The sequence below is a fragment of the Oncorhynchus gorbuscha genome, linkage group LG05 (genome assembly GCF_021184085.1).
Source record: "Oncorhynchus gorbuscha isolate QuinsamMale2020 ecotype Even-year linkage group LG05, OgorEven_v1.0, whole genome shotgun sequence".
In the NCBI taxonomy this organism is placed as follows: domain Eukaryota; kingdom Metazoa; phylum Chordata; class Actinopteri; order Salmoniformes; family Salmonidae; genus Oncorhynchus; species Oncorhynchus gorbuscha.
Window position 1 is genome coordinate 37,581,977 of NC_060177.1, and position 26,302 is coordinate 37,608,278.

The following is a 26,302-nucleotide window of genomic DNA, read 5'->3' on the forward strand; positions in this document are numbered from 1 at the left end:
TGGCAGCTAAAGTTAAAAAAATTGTCACTCATATCACACTAGACATGGCAAAATGTATAGAATTGCAAGACAATTAGCTTTAAAACTGCAACATTTTCTTTGCACCCCATGACAAAACGTGTAGAATTGCAGGAAATAAGCTTTAAACCTGCAAAATTCTCAAAACCAACGAGGTGTGAACAGTGCTTGTCCCCAAATAGAACTCCTGCTCTATACAACTCAATGGCTGCAACCATCCTGAACCAGTGGGTCAAAGAGCATTGTCCCGGGTAGATGGAATTACAACCTACCATTTAATAAACGGTGACGAAAGATATAACCACTAGAAGGCAGGATATTTCAACAAACATCTGTTTAGGGACAGCCGAGTTTAATTTCGTATTGAGTGTTTATTAAAAAAAGGGTGTAACAAAATCAAGAATGCCGCAGAAGGTTTCCACAACAACAAAGACAAAAGCAAGTAGGGATATCCATCAACAAGCACCACGATGCAGCGTGTCCTCAATGTTCCTCGGACATCCTGGTATTGGAGGGAACATTGGTTTAACATTGAAGACACACGGTCGATGAGCTGATATGTATTGATCAGCTGATCAAATGTACAAAGCATTCCTATTTACACAATGCATTCTCAAATACAGTTCACAAGCTTGATCACTCCCTCAGGGGCAGCAGTGTCTGTTCCGTGAGGCAATCCGTTGTCATTGGTTGCTTGTGGTCAGCCATAGGGAGTAGGATTAAGCTGTCCTGGATGCAGATCTAGGGTCTGTTATATGTTGTGTCCCTATTGAATAACCTTAGAATTTGGGTAGAAGAAACTAATCCTAGATCTGTGCCTCTGGGCAACTTCAACCAGCAGCATCCAATAACAGGAATGGCATTTCCTGTCTGGCAGGGAGTTTGAGTTGTCTAGCTTTATTCACTCGGTAGAAGAAACACGACAACATGAACGTTTCCATGCAGTGGCTGAGGCGGCTCTGTATTGCCCTGGAGAAATCTAATCTAAAACACAAACGGCTACACAGGAAGTTAAACGCTCTCTGCAGTCACGTCTCTTATTGCTTGCATCCTACAGGGCAAAAGAAGCCCAGCTCCATATCTATCCCTGATTGGATGAGGGGGAGAAAGTGTGGAAGGAGACCAGGAGGGAACCCTCGTAACCCCCCAACCCCCAAAAACCCACAATGGAGTCTAAAGGGATAAAAAAGAAACATCTCAAACACAGATATATACAGTATATGCATATTATCATAATCCGTAAAACACATCAAGAAGGTATCAGCCTGGTTTTAAGTGCATTTTTACCCAGAAATACTGTGATTGAAAGGGCTATACTGTTAGTGGATGATGGGACGAAGGGATTGGTTAGCACTAAGGGTGTGAGTGTGACGTTATTGTAAGGGGCCGACAATACATTGGCCAATGGGAGAATAGATCACAGGCCCAGTTGAAGGCTCAAAGGTGAAGGTGTGGTGGAGTTGTTCTGGGCTGTGAAGAGTATAGTTTTTTTTTAATGAGAGTTGTTTTTAGGACAGGGCCCTGTGTTACTCTCAGGTGCTCCTCCACTTTGGCCCCTAGTCAGGTGTGGAAGACAGACAGGTGTGTCCTGTAGTCACTTGCAGTCTGGGGTGTTGTGTTCCTTGAGGTGTATAAACGAGGACACGTAGTTAAGATATGGGGGGCTGTACAACATTCCTGGCTAAAATTAACACCTATCCATTCCTGTCAGCTATCAGTGGTAATGAAGAAAATGAGACTTGGAGGCCATTTTAGAGCATCGGGACAGAGTCTTGGTATGGTCCTTCCACGAGGGTCAAAGTTCGTATCCCCCTCTTCATCCCTATGCTGTTCAAACAGCTCAATAAATGAAATGTCACCATTCTCTCAATATGATAATAAGTCTAGTCCAGTTTCTCTCACCCATTGGCTGAGTGAGATCAGCAGAAGGAGATAGAAACTCTGCTTTGGGAACAACCTATTGGTGGGTCAAGGTGCTGGTTAACACCCTCCTGTTCAGAAGGCCCAATGGCTGACTGGGTCAGGGTCCGGGTTCATTCTGGATCCATTGGAGCCTTCAGACAGACAGTTTCAATCGTCCTGTAGGGAAGAGTAATAGGTTTAGGAAACTGAATAGTGGGGAGTGGTGTCTCTGTGTTAATAACGTCTCACTACAACCCAGCCAGAGAGCAGCACAGATGGGGGAGAGGAAGAGGTGATATATCCACAGATTCCACACACCCACAACAAATCCATATAGACAAGACACACAAAACGCCCTCACATCATACAATATCCAGATCACACAGATAAGAACTGCATTCAGACCGTCAGTCACAGACAAAATCACAGACTGCCAGACAGCCACAGACATGTATGGACACCTTCACCCACACACACATGAATCTGCAGATAGACAAACAAAGCTTTTGAGTCTCTCACACACACACACAGAGAGACAAGGGTCAAGGCACACACACTACTTCCTGGGGTTAGAGGCGGGGTGTGTTAGATAGGTGGGCATTGACCAGGTGACACGGGTGGGCACAGGGCACCATGCCATGCTGAGCATTTACTTTCCATGCCAAGCGACCAATCAGCATAAACCCCACCTACCTGCCCACCGTCCACCACCAATGGGCTGGCTCTGCCTAACAGCCTGTCTGCAAACCAACCAATCAGACCAGAGGATCAGGACACAGGAGTGAATGGATTCACCCTGACCATTCACACCTCACTTGAGTTCACTTAGTTTTTAAAAATATTGTGTATATATTTTTCATCATCCCAATAATGGTGGCATAAGGTGGTGTGTGTGTGTGTATGGGGGGTGTGCACATTATCGTCGTTGTATATTGATGGATGCCAGGGTTCTTGGTGACAGAGAGCCATGTGTACCTGTTGAGACATGGGACTAAGGGGTGTGTTTGTGTGTGTGTGTGTGTATATACATTTACCTGCAGAGAGCTGGGACTGAGACCTCCGTCGTGTGGTGGGGGTTTTGGAGGAGGCGGAGAGGGTGGAGCCGGCACTGCTGGCCCGGGAGATAGGGAGGGGCATGGGAGTCACTGGGGGAGAGTCCATCTGCAGAAAGGTTAAAGTTCAATGACATATATCAATATCAAAGTTCCAAGTTCCTTATTCAACCCCATTCCGCTAAGGATCCTGTCTAACTAGATTACGGTTGTTTCTCCGTTTCGCGCTCATCTACTGCAGTCGGGGGTTAAAGCAAAATCCCATGACTGAAACTTAAATCGATCTCAGATTGATTGTCTGGGGCCAAGTTAATCTCACGTAAGAAAGTCATGACCATCATGCTTTTAGGGAAAGAGGATAACTTACATGCGAGTTTGACTGGTTCCAGTCCCCCTGCTTAGTGGGTTCGGGTACTCCCCGAGATAATTTATATGTAGAAGTGCTGGTGACTTTTTAAAAAGGACATTCTACTCCAAAATGAATGAAAATAAAATGATGCCGACACCTGACATTACCATGTTATGACCACTAGATGGTGCCAGAACAATCTGAGATGGTGGGTGTCATGGCTTGCTGAAATTAAATGGAACGACCCTGCTGCAAGTTCCACTTTCTATCCAGGTGTAAACACTTCTCAAACCCAGACTGGATGCATCTATTATGCATTTGAGTGCAGGCTCTGTCTGTGGCATTACCTCGGCAGTCTTCATCTGATGAAAGCAGTGAGCCTGTTGAAATGATCTTCTAAGTGAACAAAGTGCATAGCTAATCATAACTAAGTGGTCACCAGGAATGGTCCATAATAGAGAACATTTTCATCACCTTTCCTGAACGTGTAAAATCTATGCACTATTTATCTGAACGGGGGGGGATCTACCACCAATTTCACTGAGAATATATTACATAGGATGAATAAACAATATGCCGAGCCACAGCTCAATACTATTTGTCAAACAGAGAATTGATACTGTATACTCGTTTTTGGGTTTGGGCGTGGGTAGGGGGGTCTAAATCGGATGTTAGGTACTATATTTATTGAATATTATATGAATCCTAAAAATGTATATGGCCAATTTGGGTGCGATCAATTACCTTAATTTTTTCAGTTATCAAATTATATTTCAACAAAAATAATGTTGCCTAAATGCTACTCTTATCAGTGTCTAACAAACTATTTCAGAACAATCTGAGATGGTGGGTGTCAAGTCTTTCTAAAATAAAATGACACGACCCAGAGGCTTTTTGGAGATAACCTTTTCAAACATCCTAAGTCAACTACATCTTCTTTACTAGAAAGTGATTTTCCTAAAACAACAGCTCTGTGTTCAGCTCCTCCTAACCTCATCCCGACCTGGATCATTAAGGGCAGAGGGACAGAATGGAACCTGATGCCCCAGATTAGGGCTCAGTGACCCGGGGAAGGCTTGACGTAAGGCCTGGGCTGACCTAGCACACGTGTGAGATTTCATTTGTGAGTGCGTCCCTCACTCTCTCCAGGGGGGTGTGTGTGTAGGTTACCTCCACGCTGTCGTGGGTGGGCGAGGAGGTGGTGGAGGAGTTCTCCCACTGTCTCCTGGTGGCGTTGCCCAGCTCGATGGTCCGAACCCGCTGGGCAAACTTCAGAGAGCACACCGACTCACTCATGTTACAGACCAGGGGAGACACCTAGAGCAAATACCTTCTGATATTAGCCTGAAGGGTAGCATTGATGGTTTTATTATAGGCTAATATACACATTTAATTTGTAACCCCTTACACCCCCCCCCCACCCCCTCTCCCCAATCCCTCTCACACCCTCCTGTACCCCTCCCCCTCTCACCTGCACCATCATCAGGGTCTTGCTGTCCCCGCTCAGTGAGTCAGACAGCAGGTAGGTGAGCCGGGAGTTCCTGAAGGGCACGTGGGAGTGTCGGCTCCGCAGTGCATTGATGACGTCACCCAGGGCCGACAGGGACTTGTTGATGCACTGGGCCTCTCGCAGGCGGCTGCCCTCTGCCCCGGATTTAGCAATCCGCTCTGAGCCAGCCAGGTCAACCAGGTTCAGTTTACCTAGTAGAGGGGTGTACAGAGATAAAATCCTGAATGACTGTGTGTCTGTCTCTGTGTGTGTGTGTACGATGTCCGGTACAGGAATTGTGTGTGTGTGTGTGTGTACACCTTGCGTGCGGTGCCCGGTGGAGAAGTTGATGCCTGCTACGGTGATGATGAGGAGGGCGTGAGAGCGGGAGCTGTGTTCGTTCAGATTGGTGCAGGCTGTGGCCCTGTTCATGTGACCCAGCTCAAACACCTACACAGAGAGCACAGGTCAGGGGTCATAGGAAGTGAATAACTACTCTGTCAACTGCACATTCACACATATGGCAGAACACAGATTTGAATCATTAACACACAAACTAATCTGTAGACTACAGGCAAATCCAGGCTCGGGCACATTCTGCTGGTTCAGGGAACACAAGAGCTCTGACAGATATTTCAGGATGAGAACTCAGCTTCAGGCCTAAAGAACCGTGGGAGCCATCGTATTAACTGACGCATGATTGTAAACAACACCCAAAAAACGGCTCTCTCTACACTTTTGAATTTATTTGGAAAACACTACTAAGGAAAAGTATTGCTTTGCGGTTTAGGCCAGGAATACCATTTGGCACTTTGTGACTGGTAAGTAACACCATATGAACAAAATGTGATTAATTGATTGCAGATCAGAGCACACTAACTACCCCACTAACCCAATGTCCTGTGGCAGGCATAGTATAAGTGGCAGTGGTAGAATGGTGGTCTCACCCTGTTGATGTCCTCAGGGCTCTGGACAGTGAACTCCGTGAGGCCCGGCACATAGAGCTGACCGCTACCATCTGGATTCATCTTGATGTCCAGCTTCTCACCCTGGTTGTCCCCCAAAAGGTTCCTACAGGAAACGGCAATGCACAGTCACAACGATTGTCCCACTCAAATAAAAAAAATCTTAATATGATATGCATACGGCACTACTTTGGGTGTATGGTGCCATAATATGATCAGTTGTCCTATGATATCCCCAACATTTGGCAGATAGAAAGATAGACAGATGGCTCAAATGAACAAATAACGATCAAGGTAATCTGTAGTTGACGCTCCAACGGGGACAAAATTGCTTATCTCATGCGTTATGACATTCCACCACTTCAATTCTCTTTCCGCCGTGAGTCCCGCCATCCTGCTTTGGCAGAAAGGACACACAGATGTTCAGAGATTACGCAACAGAGAGAGGGAGGGAGGGAGGAGAAGAGCTCGTGGAAAACAGATGAACCAAGGACATGAAATATAATCCACTTTTATTTTACAGCTGGCCCATGCGCTCGAATTGCTTACACACACGCACACAGGAACTGTGTCAAACGACAGTTTAGGTCTAAATGACAATGAAATAACGCGTCGGCCGTGATCTTAAAAAGCCTTCTCATAAAGTACTGTAACTACGTGACCCCTTGCTTCCAGTGATGCCAATTGAGCAATTTTGTTGCTAGATTTAGCAACTTTTCAGACTACCCTGGCAACTTTTTTCTTCTTCCAAAAAGCACTTAGCAACAAATTGAGCTATTTTTAAAAATGTATTTGGAACTTTTAGTAACTTTGAAAAGTTAAAACGCTAAAATGCACGCATTTTCCCTCTAAATGACAGAGAAAGTAGTTTTTTGCCTGTCAGCTCGTGCACGGGCAGCTGCAGGCCAGCAGCAATTTCAGCAAATTGCAAATCATTGTTGGCTGACTGCAGCAGCAGGAGTATGTGGTCGACGAGACAAACCCAATGAATGTAGTTGGTCACGAATGTTTGACCTTGAACAGAACTTGCATCAATCAACATGTCTCAATCAAAACTGTACAGCCAGAAGTACAGAAAAGAGTGGGAGTCCGATACCTGAATTTTAAGGGTGGCTGAAGCCAGTAATTGGGGATGATTGTCGGGCATAATGTGCGTACTGCAAATCAGATATGCTTTGCAAAAAGTTATGACATTTGCAACAGCAAAGCATATAAATTAATCAAAACCATACAACCTTGCAACGCAGTCTACATTACCACAGTTGGTTAAGAAAGTAGATATACTGCAAAAGTGCAGAAGCTACTATGGCCATTGGCCATTGCAGAGCATTGTTCGCTGCTAGCATGCGACCATTTAGGTATGGCTTGCAAAGCTGCCTTTTCAGACTCTGTGGCAGCAACAAACTTCCAAATACACCGCAACAAATGCGCAGAAATGATTAGGGGAGTACTGGCTCCTTGTTTTCTCAAAAGGGTAACATCAGATGTGGGGCATGAGAAGTTCAGTCTCCTTTTGGATGAGTCCACTGATGTCAGTGTCTCCTGGGTGTGGCGATTCGGTATTTCAGTGCTAAAAAAGGAACCGTTGTGGCCACATTGCTCGGGCTGGTTGAATTGGAGGGGGGCGATGCCAGATCAATAGTAAAGGCGGTAGTTGAGCATCTTGAGAAGTGTAACCTTAAAAAAAAAAAGAGAATCTTCAGGGTATTGTCCGTGATGACTGGGGGTACGGGGGTGCACAAGATTTGAAAGGAAGAATGTGCATTACCCAATTTGGTACTTACCCGCTGTGTGTGCCATTCTTTACAATTGGCTGTCAGTGTAGCATCCAAAGAAACCATCCCTAGGAGTGTTGAGTACTTAAATCAGGGAAACCTACAATTGGTTTTCCATCTCCCTAAAACGGGGAAACAGTCGCACAAAGCGGTGTATGACCCCTAACCCATTAATTGTGGCCAGAAACCCCAGCAGATCACCGATTGAGCCTGCGGTAACTCGTATATTGAGCCAGTGCGAAGAACTGAATCTCCACTTTGAGCTGACCAATGCCAGTGAGCGTTGCTACATGGCGGATGTGCTCCACGCCATGTACATGGACAAGACCAACTATGTGTACCTGACATTCTTGAAATCAATCCTGTCCGACTTACAAGTCGCAGTGAAGTCAGTTGAGGGAGAGCAAACAGATCCTGTCAAGCTTTTGGACAATCTGGTACACCTCTTCACATTAATTTGCAGCAGAGTAGTCAACCCTATGGCAAAAATAGATGTCCTGAAGGATGCCATTGATAGACATCTCAGTCCATCACCAAATCAAATATGATTTGGCACATACACATGGTTAGCAGATGTTAATGCGAGTGTAGCGAAATGCTTGTGCTTCTAACTCCGACAATGCAATAATAACCAACGAGTAATCTAACCTAACAATTCCAAAACTACTACCTTATACACACACAAGTGTAAAGGGATAAAGAATATGTACATAACGATATATGAATGAGTGATGCGTATGCCTCATGACTAACGAGACATGGTGTGATGAAAGAAACATACAGGAACTCAAATCCTTCTGTTCACCTGATTTAGAATTCCTCACAATCAAATGTAGACCGCATTATCTACCAAGAGAATTCTCTTCGATTATAATTACAGCCGTATACACCCCCCCCAAGCAGACACATCGATGGCTCTGAACGAACTTTATTTAACTCTTTGCAAACTGGAAACCATTTATCCGGAGGCTGCATTCATTGTAGCTGGGGATTTTAACAAAGCTAATCTGAAAACAAGACTCCCTAAATTTTATCAGCATATCGATTGCGCAACCAGGGGTGGTAAAACCTTGGATCATTGTTACTCTAACTTCCGCGACGCATATAAGGCCCTGCCCCGCCCCCTTTCGGAAAAGCTGACCACGACTCCATTTTGTTGATCCCTGCCTACAGGCAGAAACTTAAACAAGAGGCTCCCACGCTGAGGTCTGTCCAACGCTGGTCCGACCAAGCTGACTCCACACTCCAAGACTGCTTCCATCACGTGGACTGGGACATGTTTCGTATTGTGTCAGATAAAAATATTGATGAATACGCTGATTCGGTGTGCGAGTTCATTAGAACTTGCGTTGAAGATGTCGTTCCCATAGCAACGATAAAAACATTCCCTAACCAGAGACCGTGGATTGATGGCAGCATTCGCGTGAAACTGAAAGCGCGAACCACTGCTTTTAATCAGGGCAAGGTGTCTGGTAACATTACCGAATATAAACAATGCAGCTATTCCCTCCGCAAGGCTATTAAACAAGCTAAGCGTCAGTACAGAGACAAAGTAGAATCTCAATTCAACGGCTCAGACACAAGAGGCATGTGGCAGGGTCTACAGTCAATCACGGACTACAAGAAGAAACCCAGCCCAGTCACGGACCAGGATGTCTTGCTCCCAGGCAGACTAAATAACTTTTTTTCCCGCTTTGAGGACAATACAGTGCCACTGACACGGCCTGCAACGAAAACATGCGGTCTCTCCTTCACTGCAGCCGAGGTGAGTAAGACATTTAAACGTGTTAACCCTCGCAAGGCTGCAGGCCCAGACGGCATCCCCAGCCGCGCCCTCAGAGCATGCGCAGACCAGCTGGCCGGTGTGTTTACGGACATATTCAATCCCTATACCAGTCTGCTGTTCCCACATGCTTCAAGAGGGCCACCATTGTTCCTGTTCCCAAGAAAGCTAAGGTAACTGAGCTAAACGACTACCGCCCCGTAGCACTCACTTCCGTCATCATGAAGTGCTTTGAGAGACTAGTCAAGGACCATATCACCTCCACCCTACCTGACACCCTAGACCCACTCCAATTTGCTTACCGCCCAAATAGGTCCACAGACTCTTCCCGGGTCAAATCCTTATGAAGAACTGTGCAAAGCTGCACAAGCTGCCCTCATTGCAACACTCAAATGCAGAGGTTGAACAGCTGTTCAGCCAAATGAGTGGTCAAGTCAAAGTTAAGAAATAGAATGTCATTGCACGCTCTCAACTCCATACTCCCGGTGCGGTCTGAAGCTGGCTGGAGATACCGGTTATACCTGCATAAACTACCAAGTGAAGTTCTGCAGCAGTTTGGCACCACAGCAGCGTACAGCTTTAAAGCCACTCCATCCTCTTCTGCTGGTTCCAGCTGCGTGACAATGCATTTGGACAGTGAAGATGAAGAGGATTTCCTTGCCAATCTATGATTCATCATATTTACAGTAAATATGCAAGGAGTGGACTTTCTGGAACTGGCGGAGACAGAGCTGATGGTGGCAGTGTGCACTGCAGTGTGAGCGAGAACAGTGGCAATATCTGGAGGAAACCATTGATCAGCTAGCCAGCAAAGCGGCACAACAACCTGGAGAGAGCCAGAGAGAGATGCCTAGCGCACACATCACTATTGGAGTTAAGTTGCTTGTTCAATAAGATAGCATATATACCTTGTTATTAGCTTCTACCTATAATTGTTGCTCAGTTAGGTAGCATGTTAACTAACTACCAATACACTGCTTAAAACTATAATTGTTCAGAATGTGTAGGTTTAATAGTTAAAAAGAAAATCTATCAAATGTAATTGTTCAATAATGTGAAATTGTTCAATAATTCAATGTGTTGTTTTTAAAAATAAATATCTGATCATATAAAATGTGTTATAAATTTGTTATATTACTTTTACAAATAAAAATGTGCTAATAAAAAAATTCTAAATGTGTTTATTAGCAAATCTAAATGAATCATATTTTTCGCCGAGATGGCCAGTCAATTTGAGTAACGTTATTGTGTATTATTCGTAATGACGCAGTGTTACGTTATTACGTAATGACGTCATCGCGCAATGACATCACAAAGCCATTTAGCAACAAATGGACCTGCCTCTAGCAACTTTCCCTGAAAATTCGCTGGCAACACTGCTTGCTTCACCTCTGTCATTGCGTGACCTGAGGCAAGGCTGCACCTGCACTCAAATCCAAACCCACTCACCCTGTCCGACCTTATACCGATTTGTGTGTGTGTGTCCTCTCACCGTAGGGTTTCGTTGTAGATCTCCACCATGCTAACAGTGATCTTGAAGTCCCAGTCGGGCGCTTTCTCAGTCACCTCAGAGAACAGCAGTCTGAGAGCCCTCTGGTTAATGCCCGGGTCCTTGGCCACACCCTAAAAAAAAGGACAGACAAAACATTTGCTATTAACAACCACTACAACACATCTCTTAATTTCTCTTTCATCCTTAATTTATCTCCTGTAGCCATGAGAGAGACGGAGTGAGAGAGAAAGTAAGTGTGTGTATTAGCAGCGAATACCTCCATGGTGTAGGTCTTTCCTGAGCCTGTCTGTCCGTAGGCGAAGATGCATACGTTAAAGCCATCAATACAGGATGTCACCAGGGACTGGACCTCCTGGAACACCTGGTTAGCCAATCAGAGAGGGACAGTTAGGATGACAGCTGCTGTGATTGGTGACAGTAAAACATTAGAATATAGAGAGATCGCAACATCCTTATGGTGTATCTCGATAATCTAACGGGGCTTCCTCTCATGTTATTACCTTCATATTTGCACACTGCCCTTTCCCACCTTAACAAAAGGAAAACCTATGTGAGAACGCTGTTCATTGACTACAGCTCAGCGTTCAACACCATAGTGCCCACGAAGGGCATCACTAAGCTAAGGACCCTGGGGCTAAACACCTCCCCCTGCAACTGGACCTGTAGTCAACATAAGCCACACTGATCCTCAACACTGAGGCCCCTCCGGGGTGTGTACTTAGTCTCCTCCTGTACTACCTGCTCACCCACGACTGCGTGGCCAAACAACTCCAAAACCATCATTAAGTTTGCTTATGACGCAACAGTGGTAGGCCTGATCACCGACAATGATGAGACCTCCTATAGGGAGGAGATCAGAGACCTAGCAGTGTGGTGCCAGGACAACAACCTCTCCCTCAATGTGAGCAAGACAAAGGAGCTGATCGTGGACTACAGGAAAAGGACCCATTGATATCGACGGGGATGTAGGGGAGCAGGTTGAGAGTTTCAAGCTCCTTGGTGTCCACGTCACCAACAAACTATCATGGTACAAACACACCAAGACAGTCGTGAAGAGGGCACGATAACACCTTTTCCCCCTCAGGAGACTGAAAAGATTTGGCATGGGTCACCAGATCCTCAAAAAGTTCTACAGCTGCACCATCGAGAGCATCCTGACCGGTTGCATCGCCGCCTGGTATGGCAATTGCTCGGCATCTGACCTGGGGCCAAGCTTCCTGCCATCCAGGACCTATATATAGGCGGTGTCAGAGGAAAGCCCCAAAAATTGTCAGAGACTCCAGTCATCGACTGTTTTCTATGCTACCGCACGGCAAGTGGTACTGGAGCGCCAAGTCTCGGCCCAAGAGACTCCTTAACTTCACTATGGTTGGGGGCATCATTCCGAATTTTGGATGAAAAGCATGCCCAAATTAAACTGCCTGTTACTCAGGCCCAGAAGCTAGGATATGCATGTAGTTAGTAGATTTGGATAGAAAACACTCTGAGGTTTCTAAAACTGTTAAAAATAATGTCTGTGAGTATAACAGAACTGATATGGCAGGCGAAATTAAGGGATTTCTGTTTTGAATTTGGCGCCCTGCAATTTCACTTGCTGTTGTCGAGGTGGGACGCTAACGTCCCACTGGTACCAGAGAGGTTAACAGCTTCTACCCCAAAGCCCGTTGACCCCCATTTGTTTTGTACACTGCCTCTTCTTGCCGTACCAACTAACCTGTACCCCGCACATTGACTAGGTACCCCCTCTATATAGCCTCGTTATTGTTATTTTATTGTGTTACATTTTATTCTTTTTTACTTCAGTTTATTTGGTCAATATTGTCTTACGCTTCTTCACGGTAAGGTCTACACTTGTATTCGGCGCATGTGATGGTTATAGTTTGAGTTGAAACATCATATGTTGCTTTTACCTGTTGTGCATTTTCAGATCGGCAAAGATGAAGGCAAGGAAGACACTTTGAGACTATTGAGATGTACTCCAAGTCATGACGTTCTACTGACCCCTTCCTGCGTGGCCTGAGGGTGGAACACCTTGTCCAGTTCAAAGGTCATCAGTTTGCCCTTGTTGGAGAGGTAGAGAAGGGCATCGTCATCTGGGTCAAAGCTGACCATGTTTTCGGCAGAATCATGCTCCCCCCGGCACACCGGCCGCACCCGACAGAACACCCTGATGTTACCTGGGAAGTGAAGGCAAAAGGAGACAAATTACAATACTGTTTTGGGACAACAAATGCAAAGATCCACTGCTTTTGAACAGAATTGAATCTGTTATGTACACAGATGCACCTGTGGAATGTACACACTATACAATAGCTAGTACGAACAGACACACACACACACCTCTCAGAATGCAAGGTCAAGGGGTAGTACCTTTGAGGCGCACCAGCTCGTTGTGGCATTTCTTCCTCAGGTTCATCTCTCTCTTGTACTTCCTCACTAGCTCTTGGTTGGCACTGCTCACCTCGCCTATCACCCGGCAGATCTCCTGCTTGGCCTCGGCCATGGCCTTCTCCAGCATGAAGGGGAAGTCCTGAACCTGCCTCTTCAGACAGTTGTAGTCACAGGTGAGAGTACGCAGGGCTGGCTGAAGCGTCAAAAGGTTCATACGCACACCTGGGGACAGGGAGGGACACACATTTTGTTACAACAGTGAATAAAACAGAGCACACAATTATTCCTGGGTCATGTTCATTAGGAAGGACAACAAAATCGAGTAAAACCTGAAGTTGTCCAGTAAGGAACACATGTACTTTTTTTGATGGAGAATGTTTCGCTACGGTGTGCCCTAATGAACACCGTCCGGAACTGCAATGTGCATACTCACAAATACAAAAAAAAAATGCATAGTCCTAAATGTACAGCTTTACCTGCCAGGTTCTCATGCACGGCCTTCATCTCACTTTCAGCCCTGATGAAGGCCTCTTCGATCACCCTGTTCTTCTCTTCCTCCAGGTTCTGCATTTCAGCCTCCAACTGGCCCTGGGCCCGCTCCATCTCCCCCTCGTACACCAGGATCTACAGGTGACAGAGAGAGGTTAGAGTAGATCTTGGGACAGTACCAACACACCACACTGGTCTGGGTGGAGACTGGAGCGTGTTTGGTGGTCTACCTGTAGCTAAAAGCTAGCATAAAAGCTAACAGCACGGGAACTCAGATCTAATAGCTACCAGGGCATTTGAACTAAGGGCTTCAAATGCCCCTTAACATCTTTGCTAAAATCTGAAGCCTATAACTAATAACTAATTAAAAGTTAGCTCCCAGCAAAACCATGGGTTTCCTTCTTCTCAGCCTCATTAATCAAATCAAATTGTATTTGTCACGTGCGCCGAATACAACAGGTGTAGACCTTTCAGGGAAATGCTTACCAGCCCTTAACCAACAATGCTTTAAGAAGAAAAAAAAGTGTTACGTAAAAAATGGAAAATAATAGTAACAAATAATTAAACAGCAGCAGTAAAATAACAATAGCAAGGCTATATACAGGGGGTACCAGTACAGAGTCAATGTGCGGAGGCACCGGTTAGTCGGGATAATTGAGGTAATATGTACATGTAGGTAGAGTTAAAGTGGCTATGCATAGATAATAAAAATTTTGGGGGTAGAAGTTGTTAAGAAGCCTTTTGAACCTAGTCTTGGATCTCTGGTACCGCTTGATGTGCAGTAACAGAGGGAACAGTCTGACAATTTTTAGGGCCTTCCTCTGACACCGCCTGGTATAGAGGTCCTGGATGGCGGGAAGCTTAGCCCCAGTGATGTACTGGGCCGTACGCACTACCCTCTGCAGTGCCTTGCGGTCGGAGGCCGAGCAGTTGCCGTACCAGGCAGTGATGCAACTATCACTACAGCTAAAAGCTAATCCAAAACAACTATACACTGCGCCCCAATACAGGAGTGGAGGACCCTTGAACAGATTTAGGGTAAAGTTTGTGTGTGTCACTCCAGCACAGGTTTTTGGTGGGGGTTGAAACCACACAGAGGGGCAGAGTTTGGGGATCAGGGTGCCTGAGACACAGGAAGTGATGTAGTGACAAAACAGGAAGCACTATGAGGGGCCTATCAAAAGGGGGCCAACCTTAGACAACCTGCAAATGATCTCGCCATTGCCCCTTCCGACGGCCTTGGAGAGCAGGCCGCAGATACGGCTGCGGTCCGCACGCAGCTGAAACCAGACGTAAGCGAAGAGAGAGGGGTTAACACTGCCCATGCCACTACAGGGGAGGGGATGGGACAAGGGTCGAAACCAGTCACCTCTACTGGGAGGGAAGGGCGTTTTTGTGAAGGACCGTACCGTCACAATCTACTACAAGGGGGTGAGTTGGATTGTATCAATGCTTGTACCAGGGGGAGGAACGAGGAGAACTTGAGAAATATCAAAGACCAACTGGTGAAGGAGCGAATGGGATTAGGAAGGGGCACAGAGGGTTATGCGTGTGTGAGAGTAGTATGTGTGTGTCTGAATACATGTGCATCTCCTTATGTGTGTACCTGAGCTCGGAGCTGGGTGCTGGTCCTCTGGGACTCATACAGCTGTGTCTCCAGCTCTCGGAGCAGCTGTCTCTGCAGTGATAGCTGCTCCTGCAGGGCGGCGCTCTTGGCCTGGGCCTCGGTTACCGCCTGCTGAGACCCTGACGACTCCACCTCCACTATCTCAGTCACATACTGGTCGGAGAGAGAATAGAGAGTGCGAGATAGATGAGGTAGGAGGAGAGAGAAAGAAAGGTGGGGAGCAGAAGAGAGAGATTGATATCGTAAGATCACCAGGGAACACAATTCAGCAGCAAATGCTCTCATATAACTCAAAAACATTGGATAGGAGGCTACCAACATATAGCTTACCCATCCTATCATTTCAGATCTGTGAGGGACAGTTAAGTAACATAGGAGCTAGCGAGGGGTTGTGTTTGAAATGGGACCGTTTTTGGAGATTCCTCACCTTGACCGGATGGGTCCGGGCGCCCTGTCTGGCCAGCTCCTCCTCACAGTCTCTGAGCCGGACGCTCAGCTGCTGCTCCACCTCCCCCTGCTGACACTTGGACTCCTCCAGTTGCCTCTGCATCTCCCCCGCGTGGAGCTTGGACTCCTCCAGCTGTCGGCTGAGCGTCTCCACCCGGCTGGCCTTCTCCAGGACCTGCTGCTCCAACTCAGCCAGCCTCCTCTGCCTAGGTCTGGTCTGGCTCTCCCAGAGAGACACCTCCTCACACAAGGCCTCCACATCCTATATAAAACATGCAGTTATAATACACCACACACACTTATAACACCGCCTCTACTCGCTCTCTGTCCTGGTACTTCCAACGAGAGAGATACCTTGCCACACAGGGCGTCAGTACCCTACACACAAACAGTGCTATAGACAGAGCTATAATGGGTTTTCACAACCTCTGCCCTCACTTGATTTTGCCCACCCGTACCTGGCTGTGGGGGCAGTCAGTGGCTGTGCAGGCCGGTGGAGGAGCCTCCTGGAGCAGTGAGGTCTTGCATGCCTTCAGCTCCTGCTTCAGCCGCTCGTTCTCGACCACCAGCAGCTCCAGGTGCTTCTCCAGGTCGGTCGCCCCCTACAGGACAGGAGGAACAAGCACATTATTTTATTTAACTAGGCAAGTCAGTTATGAACAAATTCTTATTTTCAATGACTGCCTAGGAACAGTGGGTTAACTGCCTGTTCAAGGGCAGAACGACAGATTTGTAGCTCAGGGATTTGAACTTTCAACCTTTCGGTTACAGGTCCACCGCTCTAACAATTAGGCTACCCTGCCGCCCCACATGTCAGTATCACACTCACAAAGGCACTACACGGAGGGATATCAATATACACAGGAAGGAATTAACGCTCACTCACACACACAGGGCAATGCACAAGCACTTTTTCTCTGACTATTGTTCAATATCTGCCCCCCGGACAAACATCAGGAGACAGTGAAACAAAAGAACACATACACATACACATCTACATACCATTGTACCTGCCCCCTCACCCTGACCTCCCCCTCTCACCCTCTAACACACACTCACATGCAACACCTTAGAATGCCTGTGAAGCAGAAGTGTGTCACGGTGCAATCTTACACCTGGAAGAAAAATATGTCAATTATCTTGAGCTCGTCTTTCCCAGGCTTTCCCAAGAATGTAGGCCAGATGGGCTCTGCCCTCATTATCTTTTTCCATCCCTCCCTCACCAGTCTCTCTCCTCCTGAGTTTCCTCCATTCCCCTCGCTCTTCTACTCACCACCCCCGAGCTCAGTCTCTCCACCTCCTGGGTCTGGTCTGGCAGCTTCTCCTCCAGCTCCCCCACCTGTGTGCGCAGCGCTGCGATGAGCTGCTCTCCTTCCTGAATGAGACAGTTGCTGTGCTGCTGCTGCTCCTGTGGCTCAGCCAGCCTCTGCACTGCCCGAACACCTGCAACACACACACAGTGATTACACATTACATACACGCACCCACAGAATTTAAAAACAAGACAAACACACACACACACGCCATCCAGCCCCACAGCAGTGGATAAAGCGCGTTGACAGTCGGTCACAGCCGTGACACACAGCCCTCTTCTTGCTGACAGGCTGGTTCATGTCAGTACTGGGAACACCGTCCTGACAGACATACCACGAAGAGACCATTCGGGGTCATTCATTTCACAGTAAATATTGATGTATCAGTCAGTCCCCACCCCCCACCAGCTACCCGTTCCTCTCTCACCGCTGGGCAGTGCTGTGTGCAGCTCCTCCGGTAGCCTGTGTATGAGGCTCGTCTTCTCCTGAAGACTCTGTTGGTGACTCTGCTGCGGCCTCTGCAGCTGCAGACACCGGGAAGCTTCCTGGCGTCGCAGACGCGCCTGGAACTCGCAGACTTTCTCCTGCAGTGTCTAGACACACGCACGCATGTGGCAAAGGTCACAGGTTAGAAGCCAGACAGGTCGTTAACGGGACAATTCCAAGGGAACGAGGAGGCGTAAAAGGTGGATTGGTCAGTTTAGAACAACATCCATGTTCACAGGTTTGATCAAAACCGACCTATCCAGGTGGTCTATAGGTACATTGATTTGAATGCAAGCACTTTTTGACAGCATCCCCTTTGATTTACACGTTTTTAGATAATTGACTTGCAAAGGAAATGAATGAAAGTTTTTTTTACATTTTTTATACAAATTATCTTCCAGAAATTGTGAAAGTTTGACAACCCCATTTGCAAGATTTTAAATGACATAAATCTCAACCGATGATCTTTTCCAGTGCTGAAGACATGGATGTCTCATGGTATGCTGAGGTATGCAAAATGGGTCAACTTTTGAGCACCCCTTTATCTCTTGAATGTTTTGGCCTTCAGGTCCAAAAAGTCACTTTGAGCACTTCTACAACGGTTTCGTTCAAGTCAAAAGGGGTGCTGTCAAAAAGCGATTGAATTCATATGGATATACCCCTATATGGTGGTTTTCAAACATCTCCTCTGGGACCCCCAGACATTTCACAATTTTGTTATAGCCCCGAACTAGCTCATCTGCACTCACCTGACAGTTTATTAAGTACACCACCCAGTTTACGAAAACGGATCGCTCCTACAGACAGTGAGTCAGGCGGATGTGACTTGCTATATAAAGCAGGGAGACAGGCATCGAGGCATTCAGTTACTGTTCGATTGAACGTTAGAACGGGCAAAACGAGTGACCGAAGAGACTTGGAGCGTGGTATGTTCGTCGGTCCCAGGCGCGCCGGATCCAGTATCTCAGAAACGGCCGACGAAAAAAATCCAGTCAGCGGCAGTATTGTGGGCGAAAACAGGGATCAGAGGAGAATGGCAAGAATCGGGCAAGCCAACAGGCGGGCCTCAAACAGACAAATAACTGTGCAGTACAACAGTGGTGTGCAGAACAGGCATCTCAGGAAACACATAACTTGTCACGGATGGGCTATTGCAGCAGACGACCACACCAGGTTCCACTACTATCAGCTAAAAACAAGAAATGGCGTGGAAAAACAGCTCCTTGTCCAAGGACCCCAGTTCCTGTTGTGTCCTGCTGATGGCAGAGTCAGGATTTGACGTAAGCAGCATGAGTCTATTGACCCCACCCTGCCTGGTGTCGGTGGTGTACTGGTGTGGGGAATGCTTTCCTGGCACACGTTAGGTCCCTTGATACCAATTGTGCAACGATTGAACCACACAGCGTATCTGAACATTGTTGCTGACCAAACCCAATAGAGCATCTTCGGGATGAGATGGAATGAGCTGTACCGCTGTCCAATCTGCAAGAGCTGTGTGATGCAATCCCTGTAGAACATTTCTGACACCTTGTAGAATCAATGCCCTGAAGAATTCAGGCTGTTCTGGAAGCAAAGGTGGGTCCAACCGTTACGAGATGGGTGTACCTAATAAACTGGCCGGCGAGTGAAAATCATCTAAATAAGGGTTTGATGATTAGTTGTGTACTAGTTCTGGAATGGATCAAATACATTGAACTGCATGTGGTCCCTGAGAAAAGGTTTGAAAACCACTGGTCTCCACAACTAGACTCAGATGAAACTGCTTACTCTACCAACTGAAACCACCTACAGCCATACAAATCAGACTAAAGAAACTAAAATACTAATATGAGAGAGAGAGAGAGAGAGAGAGAGAGAGAGAGAGAGAGAGAGAGAGCTGGAGACTCTGCAGAGAGACCGAATGAGGACATTACATAGGCAGATGTCCAGGAACAGGACCAGGTCACCTTCTGTGAAGGAAAGCGGGATATGGGGAGGAGAGAGGAATGAGAGAATGTACAGCAATGAAAGGTGGAGTGGGCTGGAGGAAGACAAAGAGAAATGGCCGGTTGAGATAGAGAAACGGCACAACAATGAATGAAAGAGGAATATGGAGGAAATGCAACGATTTGTTGAAGAGAGAGACTGCTTTTTGTGTACGCGTGTAAGTTTGCACGTGTCTACCTAAAAGCCACGCGCCAAAAAGGCACGGACCGCACTGTCATCTTTAATCTATTAGACCTGTCGCTATGAGGCGCCAGTGTCATCTTATGAAGTGCTGATGTGAGTGTTATGAAAGCACTGGGTGCTGTCAACGCAAGTCTAAATCCAAGTCACAGGGGCAGATTAGGATGCTTGTCACGAGGCACTGGGCAGAACAGTGTAGAATACCCACACCTGAGAGGTATACTACAACGCAGATCAATGACTTAGCCAGCTAACTTGCCTAAACATTCTGAAATAACTTTTTATTTTGTAGAAAGATAGGCATGTCCGATTGACCCAACAACCAAAAACACATCTTAGTTTATCTTTCCTAATGAACCAGAAAATCAGTACTTATTTATGTTTATTCAAGATAGCTGGCTAACTCATTGATCCTGCTTTTGTAGTATAACCCTCTGTGCTGTGCTCAGTGGGGCACAACAATGTGGAACGTTCCGATGGAAATGTACGAACGACATGCCTCTTAGTCGTGATAAAATTAGGTCTGCTATATTTGTGACATTTCTACATACAACGTTCAGTCCGTTACACCCTCCTGAACGAAGATCTGTGTTGTTGTAACAGTGTGTGCTCTACCCTGTGTTATTCCAAATGCTGACAAAGCAACACAATCCTGAACACGTGAAATAAAACCACAGGAGGGATACTATGCAGACACACAGGATTTTCTGTTCTGCAGAGTACACAGAGTGTACAGGATAATGACAGCTGTGCTGTGTGTGTGTGTGTGTGTGTGTGTGTGTGTGTGTGTGTGTGTGTGTGTGTGTACAATTGAAGTCGGAAGTTTACATACACTTAGGTTGGAGTCGTTAAAACACGTTTTTCAACCACATGTCTCGTTAACCAACTAGTTTTAGCAAGTCGGTTAGCACATCTACTTTGTCCATGACAAGTACATTTTCCAGCAATTGTTTACAGACAGATGATTTCACTTATAATATCACAATTCCTTTGGGTCAGAAGTTTACATACACCGAGTTGACTGTGCCTTTTCAACAACTTGGAAAATTCCAGAAAATGATGTCATGGCTTTAGAAGATTCTGATAGGCTAATTGACATTCTTTGAGGCTAATTGACATCATTTGAATCAATTGGAGGTGTACCCTTGGATGTTTTTCAATGCCTACCTTCAAACTCAGTGCCTCTTCGCTTTACATCATGGGAAAATCAAAAGAAATCAGCCAAGACCTCCACCAAATTGTAGACGTCCACAAGTCTGGTTCATCCTTGGGTGCAATTTCCAAATGGCTGAAGGTGCCATGTTCATCTGTACAAACAATAGTACGCTAGTATAAACACCATGGGACCACGGAGCCGTCATACCGCTCAGGAAGGAGACGCGTTCTGTCTCCTAGAGATGAACGTACTTTGGTGCGAAAAGTGCAAATCAATCCTAGACCAACAGCAAAGGCCATTGTGAAGATGCTGGAGGAAACCGGTACAAAAGTATCTATATCCACAGTAAAACGAGTCCTATATCGACATAACCTGAAAGGCCGCTCAGCAAGGAAGAAGCCACTCCTCCAAAACCGCCATAAAAAAAGTCAAGACTACAGTTTTCAACTGCACACGGGGACAAAAATCGTAGTTAGAGAAATGTCCTCTGGTTGGATGAAACAAAAATGGAACTGTTTTGCCATAATGACCATCGTTATGTTTGGAGGAAAAAGGGGGGAGGCTTGCAAGCCGAAGAACACCATCCCCACCGTGTGGCAGCATCATGTTGTGGAGGTGCTTTGCTGCAGGAGGGACTGGTGCACCTCCAATTGACTCAAATGATGTCAATTACCCTATCAGAAGATTCTAAAGCCAAGATATAATTTTGGGGAATTTTCCAAGCCGTTTAAAGGAACAGTCAACTTAGTGTATGTAAACTTCTGACCCACTGGAATTGTGATAAAGTGAATTAAGTGAAATAATATGTCTGCAAACAATTGTCATGCACAACGTAGATGTCCTAACCGATTTTTCAAAACTATAGTTTGTGAACAAGAAATTTGTGGAGTGGTTGAAAAACGAGTTTTAATGACTCCAACCTAAGTGTTGGAGCGAGTGGTCGCATCTGCACGTCGCTCCAACGGGTAGTATAACTTTTTCATTATATTTCATTATATATATATTATATTTCATTATATCATTATATATATTTCATTATATCACAACGGTTTGATTTGTCTTATCTTAGCAATTTCTTCTCAGCTAGCTACATAGCCGTCTTTGTATCAAAGATAATTGCGTAATTATCGTATTTCGCCGTCCTAACGTAGTCTTCACTAGCCAGCTAGCTAACGTCCACTGATTAGCTGCACTGGAGAAACTGTTACACTCAACTGAACGACTTGATTAGTTTAGTGGTAGCTAGCTACATAGCTGTCTTTGCTGTCTTCGTATCATCGTATCATCGTATCCAAGATAATTGTGTTGTTTAGGTTTAGAGTGTGTAGTCTTAGAGTGATTATCTTAATTTACCGAGGTTAGCTAGCCAGCTATTTGTCGTCCTTAACGTAGGTGACTCTGCTAGCTAGCCAACAGCTAGCCAACGCTAGCCAACGTCTTCTGTATAGAACTCAACTACCCGGTCGCATTCACAGGTTGTATCACATTTTCACTTCATTTTCATTACAGTACAACGGTTTGATTTGTTTGATCGTAGCTAGCTACTTAGCTAGCTACATAGCCGTCTTTGTATCAAAGATAATTGTGTAGTCTAGAGCGATTTTCTAGGTTCGCTAGCCATCTATTGTCGTTCTTTTAACGCAACGTAACGTAAACAACACTGCTAGCTAGCCTGCTAGCCCCGAATAGCAACACTGCAGAAACTATTACACTCAACGGAACGACTTGATTAGTGTAGTGTCAACAACGCAGCCACTGCCAGCTAGCCTACTTCAGCAGTACTGTATCATTTTAATCATTTTAGTCAATAAGATTCTTGCTACGTAGCTTAACTTTCTGAACATTCGAGACGTGTAGTCCACTTGTCATTCCAATCTCCTTTGCATTAGCGTAGCCTCTTCTGTAGCCTGTCAACTATGTGTCGGTTTATCCCTGTTCTCTCCTCTCTGCACAGACCATACAAACGCTCCTCACCGCGTGGCCGCGGCCACCCTACTCTGGTGGTCCCAGCGCGCACGACCCACGTGGAGTTCCAGGTCTCCGGTAGCCTCTGGAACTGCCAATCTGCGGTCAACAAGGCAGAGTTCATCTCAGCCCATGCCTCCCTCCAGTCCTCGACTTCTTGGCCCTGACGGAAACATGGATCACCACAGACAACACTGCTACTCCTACTGCTCTCTCTTCGTCCGCCCACGTGTTCTCGCACACCCCGAGAGCGTGTGGTCAGCGGGGTGGTGGCACCGGGATCCTCATCTCTCCCAAGTGGTCATTCTCTCTTTCTCCCCTTACCCATCTGTCTATCGCCTCCTTTGAATTCCATGCTGTCACAGTTACTAGCCCTTTCAAGCTTAACATCCTTATCATTTATCGCCCTCCAGGTTCCCTCGGAGAGTTCATCAATGAGCTTGATGCCTTGATAAGCTCCTTTCCTGAGGACGGCTCACCTCTCACAGTTCTGGGCGACTTTAACCTCCCCACGTCTACCTTCGACTCTTTCCTCTCTGCCTCCTTCTTTCCACTCCTCTCCTCTTTTGACCTCACCCTCTCACCTTCCCCCCCTACTCACAAGGCAGGCAATACGCTCGACCTCATCTTTACTAGATGCTGTTCTTCCACTAACCTCATTGCAACTCCCCTCCAAGTCTCCGACCACTGCCTTGTATCCTTTTCCCTCTCGCTCTCATCCAACACCTCCCACACTGCCCCTACTCGGATGGTATCGCGCCGTCCCAACCTTCGCTCTCTCTCCCCCGCTACTCTCTCCTCTTCCATCCTATCATCTCTTCCCTCCGCTCAAACCTTCTCCCACCTATCTCCTGATTCTGCCTCCTCAACCCTCCTCTCCTCCCTCTCTGCATCCCTTGACTCTCTATGTCCCCTATCCTCCAGGCCGGCTCGGTCCTCCCCTCCCGCTCCGTGGCTCGATGACTCATTGCGAGCTCACAGAACAGGGCTCCGGGCAGCCGAGCGGAAATGGAGGAAAATCGCCTCCCTGCGGACCTGGCATCCTTTCACTCCCTCCTCTCTACATTTTCCTCCTCTGTCTCTGCTGCTAAAGCCACTTTCTACCACGCTAAATTCCAAGCTGCTGCCTCTAACCCTAGGAAGCTCTTTGCCACCTTCTCCTCCCTCCTGAATCCTCCGCCCCCTCCCCCCTCCTCCCTCTCTGCAGATGACTTCGTCAACCATTTTGAAAAGAAGGTCGACGACATCCGATCCTCGTTTGCTAAGTCAAACGACACTGCTGGTTCTGCTCACACTGCCCTACCCTGTGCTCTGACCTCTTTCTCCCCTCTCTCTCCAGATGAAATCTCGCGTCTTGTGACGGCCGGCCGCCCAACAACCTGCCCGCTTGACCCTATCCCCTCCTCTCTTCTCCAGACCATTTCCGGAGACCTTCTCCCTTACCTCACCTCGCTCATCAACTCATCCCTGACCGTTGGCTACGTCCCTTCCGTCTTCAAGAGAGCGAGAGTTGCACCCCTTCTGAAAAAACCTACACTCGATCCCTCCGATGTCAACAATTACAGACCAGTATCCCTTCTTTCTTTTCTCTCCAAAACTCTTGAACGTGCTGTCCTTGGCCAGCTCTCCCGCTATCTCTCTCTGAATGACCTTCTTGATCCAAATCAGTCAGGTTTCAAACTAGTCATTCAACTGAGACTGCTCTCCTCTGTGAGGCGCTCCGCACTGCTAAAGCTAACTCTCTCTCCTCTGCTCTCATCCTTCTAGATCTATCGGCTGCCTTCGATACTGTGAACCATCAGATCCTCCTCTCCACCCTCTCCGAGTTGGGCATCTCCCGGCGCGGCCCACGCTTGATTGCGTCCTACCTGACAGGTCGCTCCTACCAGGTGGCGTGGCGTGAATCTGTCTCCTCACCACGCGCTCTCACCACTGGTGTCCCCAGGGCTCTGTTCTTGGCCCTCTCCTATTCTCGCTATACACCAAGTCACTTGGCTCTGTCATAACCTCACATGGTCTCTCTTATCATTGCTATGCAGACGACACACAATTAATCTTCTCCTTTCCCCCTTCTGATGACCAGGTGGCGAACCGCATCTCTGCATGTCTGGCAGACATATCAGTGTGGATGACGGATCACCACCTCAAGCTGAACCTCGGCAAGACGGAGCTGCTCTTCCTCCCGGGGAAGGACTGCCCGTTCCATGATCTCGCCATCACGGTTGACAACTCCATTGTGTCCTCCTCCCAGAGCGCCAAGAACCTTGGCGTGATCCTGGACAACACCCTGTCGTAACATCAAGGCGGTGGCCCGTTCCTGTAGGTTCATGCTCTACAACATCCGCAGAAACGACCCTGCCTCACACAGGAAGCGGCGCAGGTCCTAATCCAGGCACTTGTCATCTCCCGTCTGGATTACTGCAACTCGCTGTTGGCTGGGCTCCCTGCCTGTGCCATTAAACCCCTTCAACTCATCCAGAACGCCGCAGCCCGTCTGGTGTTCAACCTTCCCAAGTTCTCTCACGTCACCCCGCTCCTCCGTTCTCTCCACTGGCTTCCATGCATCCGCTACAAGACCATGGTGCTTGCCTACGGAGCTGTGAGGGGAACGGCACCTCAGTACCTCCAGGCTCTGATCAGGCCCTACACCCAAACAAGGGCACTGCGTTCATCCACCTCTGGCCTGCTCGCCTCCCTACCACTGAGGAAGTACAGCTCCCGCTCAGCCCAGTCAAAACTGTTCGTGCCCTGGCCCCCAATGGTTTCACGACGCCAGGACAGCGGGTCAATCACCACCTTCCGGAGACACCTGAAACCCCACCTCTTTAAGGAATACCTAGGATAGGTTAAGTAATCCCTCTCACCCCACCCCCCCTAAGTTTTAGATGCACTATTGTTAAGTGACTGTCCCACTGGATGTCATAAGGTGAATGCACCAATTTGTAAGTCGCTCTGGATAAGAGCGTCTGCTAAATGACTTAAATGTAATGTAAATGTAAACGTCTGACTTCGACTGTATGTATTGGTGTGTGTGTGTTAAAACTGGATCGATAAATCCACTCTGTCCCACTCCCCAAGGCTCTTACTGACCTGAAACCCCCCACCAGTTTAGCCAGTGAAACCAGGACAAACAAGTGCCATGTTGGGAAAACATCCACCAATATCAACGATACACTAGCCACATTGACCTAGTTAGTTGTGTGTGTATGCACGGTCATCTCACCTGTATGAGTAGCTGTTCTTTGTGATTGTGCTGGCTGGTTTCTAATTGGTCAGTAGTTGTCAGAGCGGTACGTTGTGGGAAAGCGGCTGTGGGTAGAGACAGGAAGGAGCAGTCCTCCTCACCATCACTCATCAAGAAGTCCACTGAGCTCGCTACGGACACACGGGAGGGACAAACAAAGTTAGGGACACAC

At 47.1% G+C, this 26,302-nt stretch overlaps 1 protein-coding gene across 9 annotated transcripts in view; it reads right to left on the reverse strand.

The window, feature by feature from the left end:
* Positions 1-369: 369 nt before the first annotated feature.
* LOC124035919 (kinesin-like protein KIFC3) overlaps positions 370-26,302 on the reverse strand; it is a 72,330-nt gene continuing 46,397 nt past the window's right edge. For 5 of the 9 annotated variants that reach the window (XM_046349817.1, XM_046349811.1, XM_046349818.1 and 2 more), the window contains 18 exons: positions 26,110-26,261; positions 17,541-17,706; positions 17,074-17,243; positions 16,259-16,402; positions 15,781-16,062; positions 15,333-15,506; positions 14,920-15,006; positions 13,714-13,861; positions 13,217-13,459; positions 12,848-13,023; positions 11,103-11,207; positions 10,826-10,956; positions 5,758-5,881; positions 4,793-5,260; positions 4,492-4,638; positions 2,955-3,081; positions 2,614-2,660; positions 370-2,097 (listed from right to left, as the gene is read on the reverse strand). In XM_046349817.1, coding sequence (XP_046205773.1) covers positions 2,089-2,097; positions 2,614-2,660; positions 2,955-3,081; positions 4,492-4,638; positions 4,793-5,260; positions 5,758-5,881; positions 10,826-10,956; positions 11,103-11,207; positions 12,848-13,023; positions 13,217-13,459; positions 13,714-13,861; positions 14,920-15,006; positions 15,333-15,506; positions 15,781-16,062; positions 16,259-16,402; positions 17,074-17,243; positions 17,541-17,706; positions 26,110-26,261 — 2,900 coding nt within the window. In that variant the 3' untranslated portion in view covers positions 370-2,088. The remainder of the gene's footprint in view (positions 2,098-2,613; positions 2,661-2,954; positions 3,082-4,491; positions 4,639-4,792; positions 5,261-5,757; positions 5,882-10,825; positions 10,957-11,102; positions 11,208-12,847; positions 13,024-13,216; positions 13,460-13,713; positions 13,862-14,919; positions 15,007-15,332; positions 15,507-15,780; positions 16,063-16,258; positions 16,403-17,073; positions 17,244-17,540; positions 17,707-26,109; positions 26,262-26,302) is intronic. The other 4 variants (XM_046349814.1, XM_046349815.1, XM_046349812.1 and 1 more) reach the window with 4 other exon arrangements.